The sequence below is a fragment of the Pantherophis guttatus genome, chromosome 1, assembly GCF_059756535.1.
Source record: "Pantherophis guttatus breed Tessera chromosome 1, ASM5975653v1, whole genome shotgun sequence".
Lineage (NCBI taxonomy): Eukaryota > Metazoa > Chordata > Lepidosauria > Squamata > Colubridae > Pantherophis > Pantherophis guttatus.
Window position 1 is genome coordinate 144,890,132 of NC_142063.1, and position 11,448 is coordinate 144,901,579.

Here is an 11,448-nt window from a genome sequence, read left to right on the forward strand (position 1 = left end):
AGAGGGAGGGGAGAGAGAGAGAGAGAAGGAAAGTTTGTGGGAGTGGAGGTGTGCATGGATCAAGACAGTTGAGAATCCTTTACATGACTAAGTGAGGTTTTTCTTTGCTGGTTTAAAACTGCTTATGCAGTATGTATAGATTTTTCATGCGTTATCTATGTTGCAGGTATAAAAAAAGATTCCACATGTTTGATAAAGAAAGCAAAGGTTTTATTACTATATTGGATGTGCAGAGTGTACTACAGGTAACATTTTACTTCATTATTATTTCTTTTAATTCATCGGAATTTCCAGGCATGATATTAATAGTGTCTTGTTAATCCAGCCATGTGAGTTTTTTCTCTTTTTCATATATTTTATAGAGCATCAACGTTCAAATTAATGAAAGTGCACTCCATGAGATTTTGAATGAAGTGGATTTGAACAAAAATGGGCAGGTTGAACTCAACGAGTTTTTGCAAGTGAGTACTTCTTTTAATTTATACATGTATATCTATATCAATCTAATATAATGGTATAAAAAAAACCTTGCAATTCTCATAATATTCAGTTCATTAATATTGGAAGAGAAAATGTACAGGCATTCATTTCTGGCAGATATTATTCAAAAATGGAAACCACACCTTAGTTGTTGCACAATGGAAAATATTTCTTTGTTTCAGTTAAAGCAGGGGTGTCAAACTCGTGGCCTGCGGGCCAGATGCGTCACACGCTAGCCATGCCCACGCTCTGTTTAGCAAAGGGGGGAAAGTTGCGATACATCACGTGATGATGCCGTGATGACACGAGTTTGACACCCCTGAGTTAGAGGAAATCAATCAGTCAAATCAATTACATTCTGTCACTAAAACAGAGGTGTCAAACTGGATTTCTTCAAGGGCCAGATCAGCATTGTAGTTCTCTGTGGGCTGGCAGGGGAGGGGAGGGGAGAGCCAAAATGAGGTGTTGGCGGGGGGCTGCATGTGGCCCCCTCTACTCTGTTTTCAGCCTGAACGGCCTCCTGCAGCACTCTGCTGGCCGAAAACGGGCCACAGGACAGCCGCATGTGGCCCATTTTAACCAGCAGAGACACCGCAGGTCAATCCTTTGATATTCCCAAGCCGGCCCTGTGGGCTGGATTTAAGCACCCCGCAGGCCTTGAGTTTGACACCCCTGCACTAGAACATAATACACATCAAATGTATGCATATTAAATAACATACACCTTTTATGCTGCATCCCCTATTAGTTCTGTTAACTTGCATGTATACTAGATATGAAGTTATTAGGACAGGTAGGAGAGAGGTTCCTATGTTTAATGAGTTGATTTTATGGTGCGAGATCTCTGCAGTATCTGCACAGTATTATTATAGAAGTATGAAAGAGGGAGAAATGCCTCAAATACCAAAATAAAAGTAGTAAAATGATTTTCAGGTCACCATCTGAAAGTAAAGCCAGGAAATCTTTGAAATCAAGGTTCTTGACTTTTATGATCTTGTCAGATTTTATTAAAAGTTGACCTTGGCCTTGAATTTGGAATCTTTGAAAGATTCCTTATAGCAGTAATTATCCAATCAGAGGAAAGTATAGAATCAGTTGCTCATGATCTCACTTGTGGCTATTATTCATAGTGCTGCTGCTCAGGATAGGAACTTTTAATGGTTACCCCCCAGTTTGGGTAACTTTTCTTTAGTATGCTTGTAGCCAGTGCTAGTATTCATTTATTTGATTGATTGATTGATTAGCCCTTGGGCCATATCAACGTGCAGAGTTCCAGAAACAAATTATTACCAAAATTTGATAAAAGCAATTTAAAATGGAATAGGATAAAATACAATTTAAAATGAAATTGGAATAAAATACAATCTAAAATGAAATTGGAATAAAATACAATAATTTAAGATGTAGATAAAATATGATAAAATTATATTTCAGTGTCACCTCTACAATCTACCCCAATCAGTCCCAGATATGCAGATCTCAACCGAACCATTTTGCTTAAATACTGTGCTGTGTTAAATGTTATTTTCAGATTCTGGCCGCACATAAGATAAGTTGTTTTGATATGGGGATCCCAATGGATCATTTGTTTGATATATAGGCCAAGGTACCTGTCTCTAACCCTCTTATACAGGCAACAATCAAATAGGATGTAAGCCAGGTTTTCTACCTCTGCCGCTCCACAAATGCAGAGACGTCCATTGTAGGGTATAGAATGGAATGAATAAATAAATAAAAGTGCTAGTATGGCATTGGGTAAAATGTTGCATTTTTGCTTTCTGAATATATTAATCCACATTTTAAATTTTGAATTGCTCCAGCAATTTCTGCCTTTAAAAAAAATGTAACAACCAATTTTCACCTTCCTTTTTTGACTTCGCTCAACCAGGTTTTTTGTCAGTGTTGTTTTTCACTCCTATTTTTAAATTTATCACCTGTTAAAATGGGTTATAAAACAATAAGCCTGCATAAAAAGTAGCAGTTTTAAAAAACCTGTAAAAACAAGAAAAGAGGCACAGCAGCATAAATTCACCTCTAAGTTCTAGGAATAGAAATGAGTCTCCAGATGGTGCCAAAAACTTGGCAAAGCTTGTACAATTGGAGAGTTCTCCAAACAGGATGTATATAAATAATTATCGCCTATATTGAAGTTCTGTCCTGAATTGGAGTGATACTCACAAGTGGGATAATCAGCAATATGAGCAATAATTTACATTTTCTTCTGAGAAACCTTTAAGTCATCATTTTACTGAAAAGTTTTTAAAAATAAATCTGTAAACCACTACAATAGAAGTTGGAGGGAAATTTACCCTGCTAAAGCCAACAATCTCATCTGTTGAAAAGACACACTTTCTAAATGCGGACAAGCATCTCTCAACCTGTTTGGCAGAATCTATTCTGTTTATTTTCCTGTGGTAAAAAATAACCATTTTGCACCAGTGAGAGGCAGGGGATCCTTCTATAAATTGCACTCTTGTTGCTGTTTGGCTCTTGGTTTAGTTCAAGTCATTGTCATGCACTGTATTCTCTCTAAGCGCAGCTACTTAAATTGCCGTGTATGTTCCTCCAACCCCTTAACCTCTAATGATATATGAAATTTGGAATACTGCATCCAGTTTTGGTTATCACAATATAAAAAAGATGTTGCAGAGAAGAGTAACAAAGATGATTAGGGGACTGGAGGCTAAAACATATAAAGAACAGTTGCTGGAATTGGGTATGTCTAGTTTAATGAAAAGAAGGACTAGGGGTGACATGATAGCAGTGTTCCAATATCTCGGGTTGCCAGAAAGAAGAGGGAGTCAAGCTATTCTCCAAAGCACCTGAGGGTAGAACAAGAAGCAATGGATGGAAACTAATCAAGGAGAGAGAAACAACCTAGAACAGTGATGGCTAACCTTTTTGCCATCGTGTGCCAGGAGAGGGGGGGGCGGGGGATGATCGTGCGTGCACGTGCCCACGCGCATGTGTGTGCAACCCCCTCCCCCCCGCTCCTGGCACATGATGGCCTGGTAGGTCCGTTTTTCTTTCTTACCTGGTTCCAAATCCTCTCTGTGTATCTGGGAACGGCGAAAACAGCCTTTCCCACTCCCTTGGAGGCCCTACGGAGGCTGAAAGGGCCCATTTCCCAACTCTCGGTGGGACAGGAAGTGACATTTTTTGCTGCCCCCAGCCTCCAGAACCTCTCTAGGAGTCTCTAAGAGCCTCTCTAGGAGTCTCTGGAGGCTGGGGACAGAAAAAAACGTCACTTCCTGTCCCACCGGGAGTGGGGAAATGGGCCCTTTCAGCCTCCGTAGGTCCTCCAAGGGAGTGGGAAAGGCTGTTTTCGCCGTTCCCAGATACACAGAGAGGATCTGGAGCCAGGTAAGAAAGAAAAACGGGCCTTCCCCACCCACCCCCCAGGCACTCCAGAGGCAGGAAACAGCCTGTTTCCCTACTTCTGGTGGGCCCAGAAGGCCCGAAAATCAGCTGGCCGGCACGCACATGCGCCCCAGAGCTGAGCTGGCGTCCCACTAATATGGCTCCGCGTGCCACCTGTGGCATGCGTGCCATAGTTCGCCATCACGGACCTAGAACTAAGGAGAAAATTCCTGACAGAACAATTAATCAATGGAACGACTTGCCTCCAGGAGTTCTGGGTGTCCCAACACTACAGATTTTTAAGAAGAGGTTGGACAACCATTTGTCTGAAATGGTATAGGCCCTATACACTATAGGGTTTGCTGAACAGCAAGACACCATCACTAAAGACATGCAGGCCACAGGCCTGTGCCTCAGAGACGCAGTGACTGTGCAAAGTGGCATTCAATGATCCGAAAAGCGGACCCTGCATCTGCGGGAATACACTAGAGAGAAGAAGTATAGTGTTTGCTGCTTGAGCAGGGAGTTGGACTGGAAGACCTCCAATGTCCCTTCCAATTCTGATATTCTGTTATTAAGTGATTATAGTGATAATTCAACTCCTCTAAAAAAGGTTCAGAAAAAAGGCTGCCCTTCCTTCCTTCCTTCCTTCTTTCTTTCCTTCCTTCCTTCCTTCCTTCCTTCCTTCCTTCCTTCCTTCCTTCCTTCCTTCTTTCTTTCTTGTGAACTTATATGGTAATACACCTCCTTTTCATAAAGAAGAGGAAGGAAGAACAGCATTGTTTTCACTATCGAGGGCATATATTTCCTTATCCATACACAGCAGAATAAAACAAACTAAGTTCCAGTAATGTTGAACTCTACCTTTGACTTGGCTACTTCTTGCCAACAAACAAAAAATGTGATCGCATTCTTTACGATAGTAGAATTTGAAAGAGTGTAAATGTTGTATGTAAGTGTGACTGTTGAGTTTTAAAGTTTTAGTTCTTTTTAAATCAAGAATTGAAATTTTGGTTCTCATTGAAAGAGCAACTTTGCAATCTGAGAGTGAGTGCTCCTTGATCTTCATCCATTGGATTTGTTGGAAGCAAATTGCCTTTGACACCTTCACACAGTGATGTCCAGAGTCCTTTCCCTGGTGATTTGGTGACAATTATCTATACCTTAATTTCCTCTCATTGATACTAGAATATGCCCTACATAGGACTATACCTGAAAAATGTAGGAAAGCTACAATTGGTGAAAGATTTTATTTATTTATGTCTCACACTATTATGGCCACCCATTTTACAAAAAGCAAGTCTAGGCAATAGGGTGTACAATGCAGCAACTAAGCTACTAAATGGTATAAAATACAGCCATAATTTAATGCCTGCATTGAAAGATCTGAACTAGCTTCCAGTTGCTTATTGGTCACAATGTGAGATGTTTGGATTGACTTCTACAACCCTGAATAGATTGGAGACTGACTGTATGAATGAAGGTTCACGCCCTTCATTATAAATCTGTCCATTGCAACAATACAACCAATAGTAATCCTAGTGATCCCAGTTCTAGATGTGGCAGTCTCTGGTTGTCAAGAACCAGGAAAGGGAGAAGATCGACAAATGAACAGACAGGAAGTCAGTGAGTAGGACAGGGAAGAAAGAGGTATCGGCAAGAGCTTGCAGTACATTTTTATTGCTAAACCGTCCTGCTTTGGTGATGACATTGGAATTGAGCTATTCGGCATCACTTGTCCTATAAACTGTTCCATTATTCTGTGAATCATAGGGGATAATTTAGTGTGAAGTAGAACAAAAGAGCATGTGCCTGTTTCCCCCCCCTCTCCAAAAAAACCTCCCATGTGGCATAATACACATTTGAGGGCTGTAGAGAGACTTGCAAAATGTTTCCAAGTGTCCCTTTGACTCCTTTTATGCAAGCAGCTGCTTATTTGTTTTCAGTTGTTCGCCAGGTTTATTTTTGCAGAGCCTTTCTTGGTCAGGTTTTTCAATTGACTGCCAGGTCCTTCCTGCGCTGTGGCAATGATGAATGCAGAACATGAGATAAATTAATGCTGGGGATTTCGGTCCATGTCAGCCCTTTCTTCACTGCATGTCACGTTAAACAAACAAGATCAAGGCAAAGGAAAACGGTAATTGTCTCTCTCAAGATGGGCTGCAGATAAAAGCACTGTTGAATCTAAATGCGGAAATGTGAAAGAGAGAAAGAAAAGGAAAGAAAGAACGGAAGAAAGAAAGAGCAGCCTGTTCTCTGAACATTTTTTAGAGCAGTTGAAAAATATTTTGTATGATTTAAATCATGCCAGTTATATGTATATATGTGTATATTTTTCTCTCAGCTGGGTTTTTCCTATGTAAATCAAGATCTTTATAAGAAAAATACACATAAAGGCCTACGAAAAGACAAGAAAATAAATATATATGTATGTATGTATATGTGTGTGTGTGTGTGTGTGTGTGTGTGTATTTATTTTATTTATTTATATATATATATATATATATATATATATATATATATATATATATATCCCTCACCTAATTGTACGCTTATCTCTTATTTATTTGCAAGGCTCCCAAAGTATAGAACTTACTTTTAAATATTTCTAAGAGCAGTAGTCTCATTTCATGGCCACGTTTCAATCTTCTCCAGGCTTGCTCTCCAATCTGTTAGCTTTCTTCTCCTCAAATTCCTTAGGGAGAGTACGATGCTGGAAAGATTGCCATATTTGTTTAAGAGGGAGCTTATTTGAATTGGCTGTAATGTAAGAGAGCCCTCCAAATATGTGGCCATTAACTTCTAGGATTCTCGGCAGAGGCCATGTTGGCTGGGAATTCTGGGAATTGGCCCATCCATCTGGAAGGGCCCCAGATAGGGGAAGGCTGGTGTAAGAAGTGAAAACTGTTTATCCTGCTGTCTTATTTCCGTGGAACTGTCTTTCCATAAAAAGATGTCCAAAGATGTATTTATGTTGCTGCTTCTGCTGTTGTAGTTGAAACCATTTTTATTCTGTTATTCCGGAGAGGCGGGAAAAATGTACGTCAGAATTATTTACATATCAGTCCCTACCCTTTGGTTTTACAAAACAGAAGTTAACAACCCAAAAGGAATACCGAATTTGATGGGGAAAATGGGAAATAAAAATAAACACAAGAGACTGAATCTATATTATAGGGTGGTTCCTTTTTTGTTGGGAGGGTACAGAAAAGCATGTCTCTTTTTGCTTCATTTCTGGCAAACAGGTAGATGGACCAGTGTATCTTGGTCTTCCCTTTTCAATCTTTTATATACAAGGAGTGAGGGAGTTTTCAAGTCATTGGGGCATGTATAATGTTGAAAAATTAAGGAAACTGAACCACCCAACATCAAGTTGGTAGAGATATGCCAAATTATAAGGGAAGGCTTCTAAGACGGGATGTGGAGATAACAGTATCATCTGATAATGTAGTGACACACAATATTGACTTTAAAGTTTTCTCTATCTTGTCTCTTTAGCTCATGACTGCTATTCAGAAAGGATATGTATCTGGAAGCCGGCTTGCCGTACTTATGAAAGCAGCTGAAGAGAACATTCATCAGCGGGAAGTGATTTCAGTGGACAGGAGTTGTGGTGGACTGTGAATTGGAGGTGGGGGGTGGGCTTACAGCTTACAAAAAGGTGTGCCCCCTTGGTTGCCTCTTTCAATGCTGAAAAACATTCCACTGCTTTCAGATGTCTCTGCTTCTCCTCACTCTGAGCAACTGTACAGAAAGTCACATTGTGCAGCTCTTCTTTTTACATTTGTGTGAAGAGTCTACTTGACTGGTGGCCTGTAGAACTGGCTTTCTCTAGAATCCATGGCTAACAAGACCATGAAAAGGAGAAACTGTCCACCTTTTTTTGTTTTTCCTGGGCTAATCTTGGGAGTTGAACACTCAAACCATGGCAAGGATCCAGGTGATAACCAGACATGAATGTAGATTTCTTTGTTATACAAAAGCAAGAGTAATTTCTGTCCTACATTAATAGGGTCCTCTCTCCATTCTCTTTCTGCCTTTTAACCAGGCAAAAGTGGACGATGCCAGCATGCCTTTCATATGTTAAAAATTGACTTTTTTTTTTTTGTTAAACCCCCAGATACTTTTTTTTTTGTCTCCCCACCCTTTCGGAGAAGTACATTGTGCTAAATATTCATCGCTTGCCTAGAACTTTGGTGCAAACATTTTTTATAATGGCCACAGTCTATTAAAAAGCGCATGCCATAAAAATGAGTGATTTATCATGGAGGAGAGTGCTTGCATTTAGAATTTTCATAGACTGTATCCCAAAATAGAAGTGTAATGTCCAACCAAGGAATTGCAGTGATACAATTGTATTTTAATAAGAGGCGATGTGGGGCCTAATTCTTCTAAAATGTCCTAAACCCAAAAAGCCAGCATAAAGTAGAAAATAAATATATCCAATGGTGCTTGTTACTTTACCACAGAAAGGAATTGCCATTCCTTCCCTGGTACATCTTGTGTATAAAAAAAAGAGAGCTAAATCCTGTATCATGTGGGTGGTTTGACTTGGCTCTGAAATTTCCATAGAAATGTTAAGAAAAGGGTTTCTGAAATCTGACTTTATTTGTGATAGGTGCCCTATAACTCCTCAGAAAAATAGTGAATAAAATACTGAGCAAGATTACACTACTTTCTTGCTAGGGTTGCTCGTTCAATTTTAGGATATATTTTTTTTTAAACCCAAAACTTTTACATATTATTTAAAATCATTTTAGGTAAAAACCCTAGTTTTTAGGATAGAAATCTTCCAGAATACAATGATAAATTAATCGCAAAATCAGTAGAAGTTTTGCTTTTTGCTGTTTGGAAAATGAAATTGCAGCAAAGTGCAAACCTAAAAGGAAGAAAGTCATGCTACTGTGGAAAGTTTGTTTTTGTACCTCTGATGTCCTTGTTCATTTGTTGTTTGTTACAGGTTTTAATAACACTTCATATTCTAATGCAATTTATAGATCAGTAAAAGTTGTAGTACCTGCAGAGCCAAATTCTTTCATTTACTTATTTTAGCATTTCAGTGCTGTGCATTTCTTCACTCTTCAGAGCAGTCTGTAGGCACTGGTCCTTCATAATGTCTCAATATAAAAATGAATTTAAAATTAAGAATTACTCTATATTCAAAAAGTGAATATATCAATGGCATCTATTGTTAGAAGTAGACATTGCTATGTAAAAACAGCCATTAACATGAAGCACTCCTGTTTTCTATTTAGAAATTTAGGCAGCATTGAAGGGAAGGAGCAAGGTCTTCATAAAGGATATTAAAAGATAGTATTCTAAAAAATGCCCTCTAGCAAAATTCTCTGTAGACCATTTCCCATGTAAGTTACTGTTATGATCAAGAAATGTCAGCCCTGTGTTTTATAGGTTAAGAGTAGAGGTGGAAGCCAAAGCAAGATTCTCATCCTCTTTAGGCCCGGAGCACTTCAGAATGACTTGGGATACAGGTCTAAACTGGGCCTGCACTTGACAGTGGAGATCTCTCTTTTAGCACAAAGAGTTGGAGTATTTTTTGTGGCATATCTTTCTTTTCCTCCCCCACCTCCTAACGCCAACGTATATTGGATGCTTTTTACACACCCTTTTCGATTCGTTCCGTTTTCCTTAGGCCAAAAAACGCCAAGCCTTAACACAAAAGCTATTATAGATAGCTTTTCTAAGATTGCAGAAGCATGGAGAGGTCCAAAAAAGACGTTGAGATGCTGGTCGTTGCACATTTAATTAATAATTGAGGCACCATTTTTCTGTTTGAGGCAAAAGATTAATGGCAGGTAACAAGAGATACAAGTGCATCTCGTCCATGTGAAACACCTTGTCCATTGGAAACATTAAGGGTTACGCAAGCACTCAAAATGTAGTGAGGCTGGGGATCATGGGGCTGATATATACTAAGGATCTACCACAGTTCTTAAGGGAAGAGTTTTAATGAGCATTTGAGTGCACACCTTTACAAATAGACTTCTCTGATAACCAGAGGTTGGACTAATGTCTAATGTTTGTCCTTAGCCCAGCAAAGGTCTCTTCACAGGGTCTGTCATGTTTTGCTGTTGATGCCATCATCACACCCTGATCAGGAAGCCATGATTTCTTTTATGCATTGATTTGAACTCTAGATGTTTTAGCCAATGCACCCCTCTTCTTCCTATGGGCAGGGAAAGTATTATTTCCCTATATCATTTTACAGTGGCTCGCTTCAGTTAAAAGTAGACTCTCTACTTGGTTTCTTTGTGATAGTATTTCTTTGTATATTTGGAAGGGAATATATATGAATGTATAGGAAGCACAAAGCTCCTTTCTGTATAACAGTAATTTGGTGTGATACTACTGTACAATTGTTTCGAAAACAAAGAAATATAGGAGCAGGCAGTTCTCTAGTGGTTGTGTGTGTGTATGAATAGGTAAGCACACATATATCTATGCATATATGCATATGTATACATATACATATACCGCATGTTTTTCCATCTGGCACTTTTATGTATTGCGCTGGGTTATTGTTCAGGATTGGACTGTTAAATACTGTGTTTGAGGCTGGGTTGTCATTTTTATAACTGTCTTGGTGTTTTATTGCCATTATTTATTACTTTTGATATACAGAATGAGCTGCATGCATTTATAGAGCAATAAGAGGATGTATTTAATGTGCCTTGTTTTTAACTGAATAAGATCTGAAAGCATGAATCAATAAAACTGATTAAAATGGTCCACTCGTTGGCATTTTGATGTTAGTGGCAGTTACGGAAATAAAGTTGATTAGCTCGGAAACCCCACCCCCAGCTACCTTCCTTTTTCCTTGATTTTTTTTTCTTTGCTTATGATTAAAAAAAAGTTTAAAACAATCTCTTAAACCTCAGTTTTTAAGAAATGATATGAATTCTTGACCTTAACTTTATATCTAGATGGAAAAATTAAAGAGAAGCCTGTCATGCAGTATTAATAATGGATATTGTCATTGTCATGTTTTGTTGCTGCTATAAGATTCCATCCTCCTCCTCCTCCTCTTCCTCATAATAAGCAAATGACGGATTGTCTCCTGGTTAGACTTTTTAATTTTTAAAATTTTTTTCATTTAACCACCTCTTCTCAGGTGCCACGTTCCCAGCCCACCCTGATGAATTTTATCATGATTAAAATCAATAGAAATAAATGGAAAAGATTACATAATCCATTTTGATCATCTTGCATGTCAGGTTAGCCCGGAGTCGCCAAATCCTGACAAATGTTCTGACATGGAAAAAGGCCATGTATTTTTGGTGAAAGTAAATCAGCAAACCTGTTTATAAATTTTTAATGAAAATGTTATAATTGTCGTATTCTTTTATTGTTCCTAATTTACTCTTGGAGTAGGATTCTTTTTTTCTTAACACTTTGTAGCCCTACTTGCATGAGCATGTAATTAAAAAATTCTTGAATCTGGGATACGTGCTTGTATTGTCACAAGCAGACATAACCTTTATTGCATAATAAGTAGCATGACAGAAAAGCATCATTCCACGTCTACCATTTTATCCAAAACTTCCAAAGCCCACTGCCTTTCTTCTATCAAGTGCTATCTTTATTAAATGT

The 11,448-nt window shown here is 38.7% G+C and overlaps 1 protein-coding gene across 6 annotated transcripts in view; it reads left to right on the plus strand.

The window, feature by feature from the left end:
• GPD2 (glycerol-3-phosphate dehydrogenase 2) overlaps positions 1-10,585 on the plus strand; it is a 100,111-nt gene extending 89,526 nt beyond the window's left edge. For all 6 annotated transcript variants that reach the window (XM_034425362.3, XM_087881893.1, XM_034425370.3 and 3 more), the window contains 3 exons: positions 167-245; positions 363-461; positions 7,339-10,585. In XM_034425362.3, coding sequence (XP_034281253.1) covers positions 167-245; positions 363-461; positions 7,339-7,464 — 304 coding nt within the window. In that variant the 3' untranslated portion in view covers positions 7,465-10,585. The remainder of the gene's footprint in view (positions 1-166; positions 246-362; positions 462-7,338) is intronic.
• The last annotated feature ends 863 nt before the right edge of the window (positions 10,586-11,448 follow it).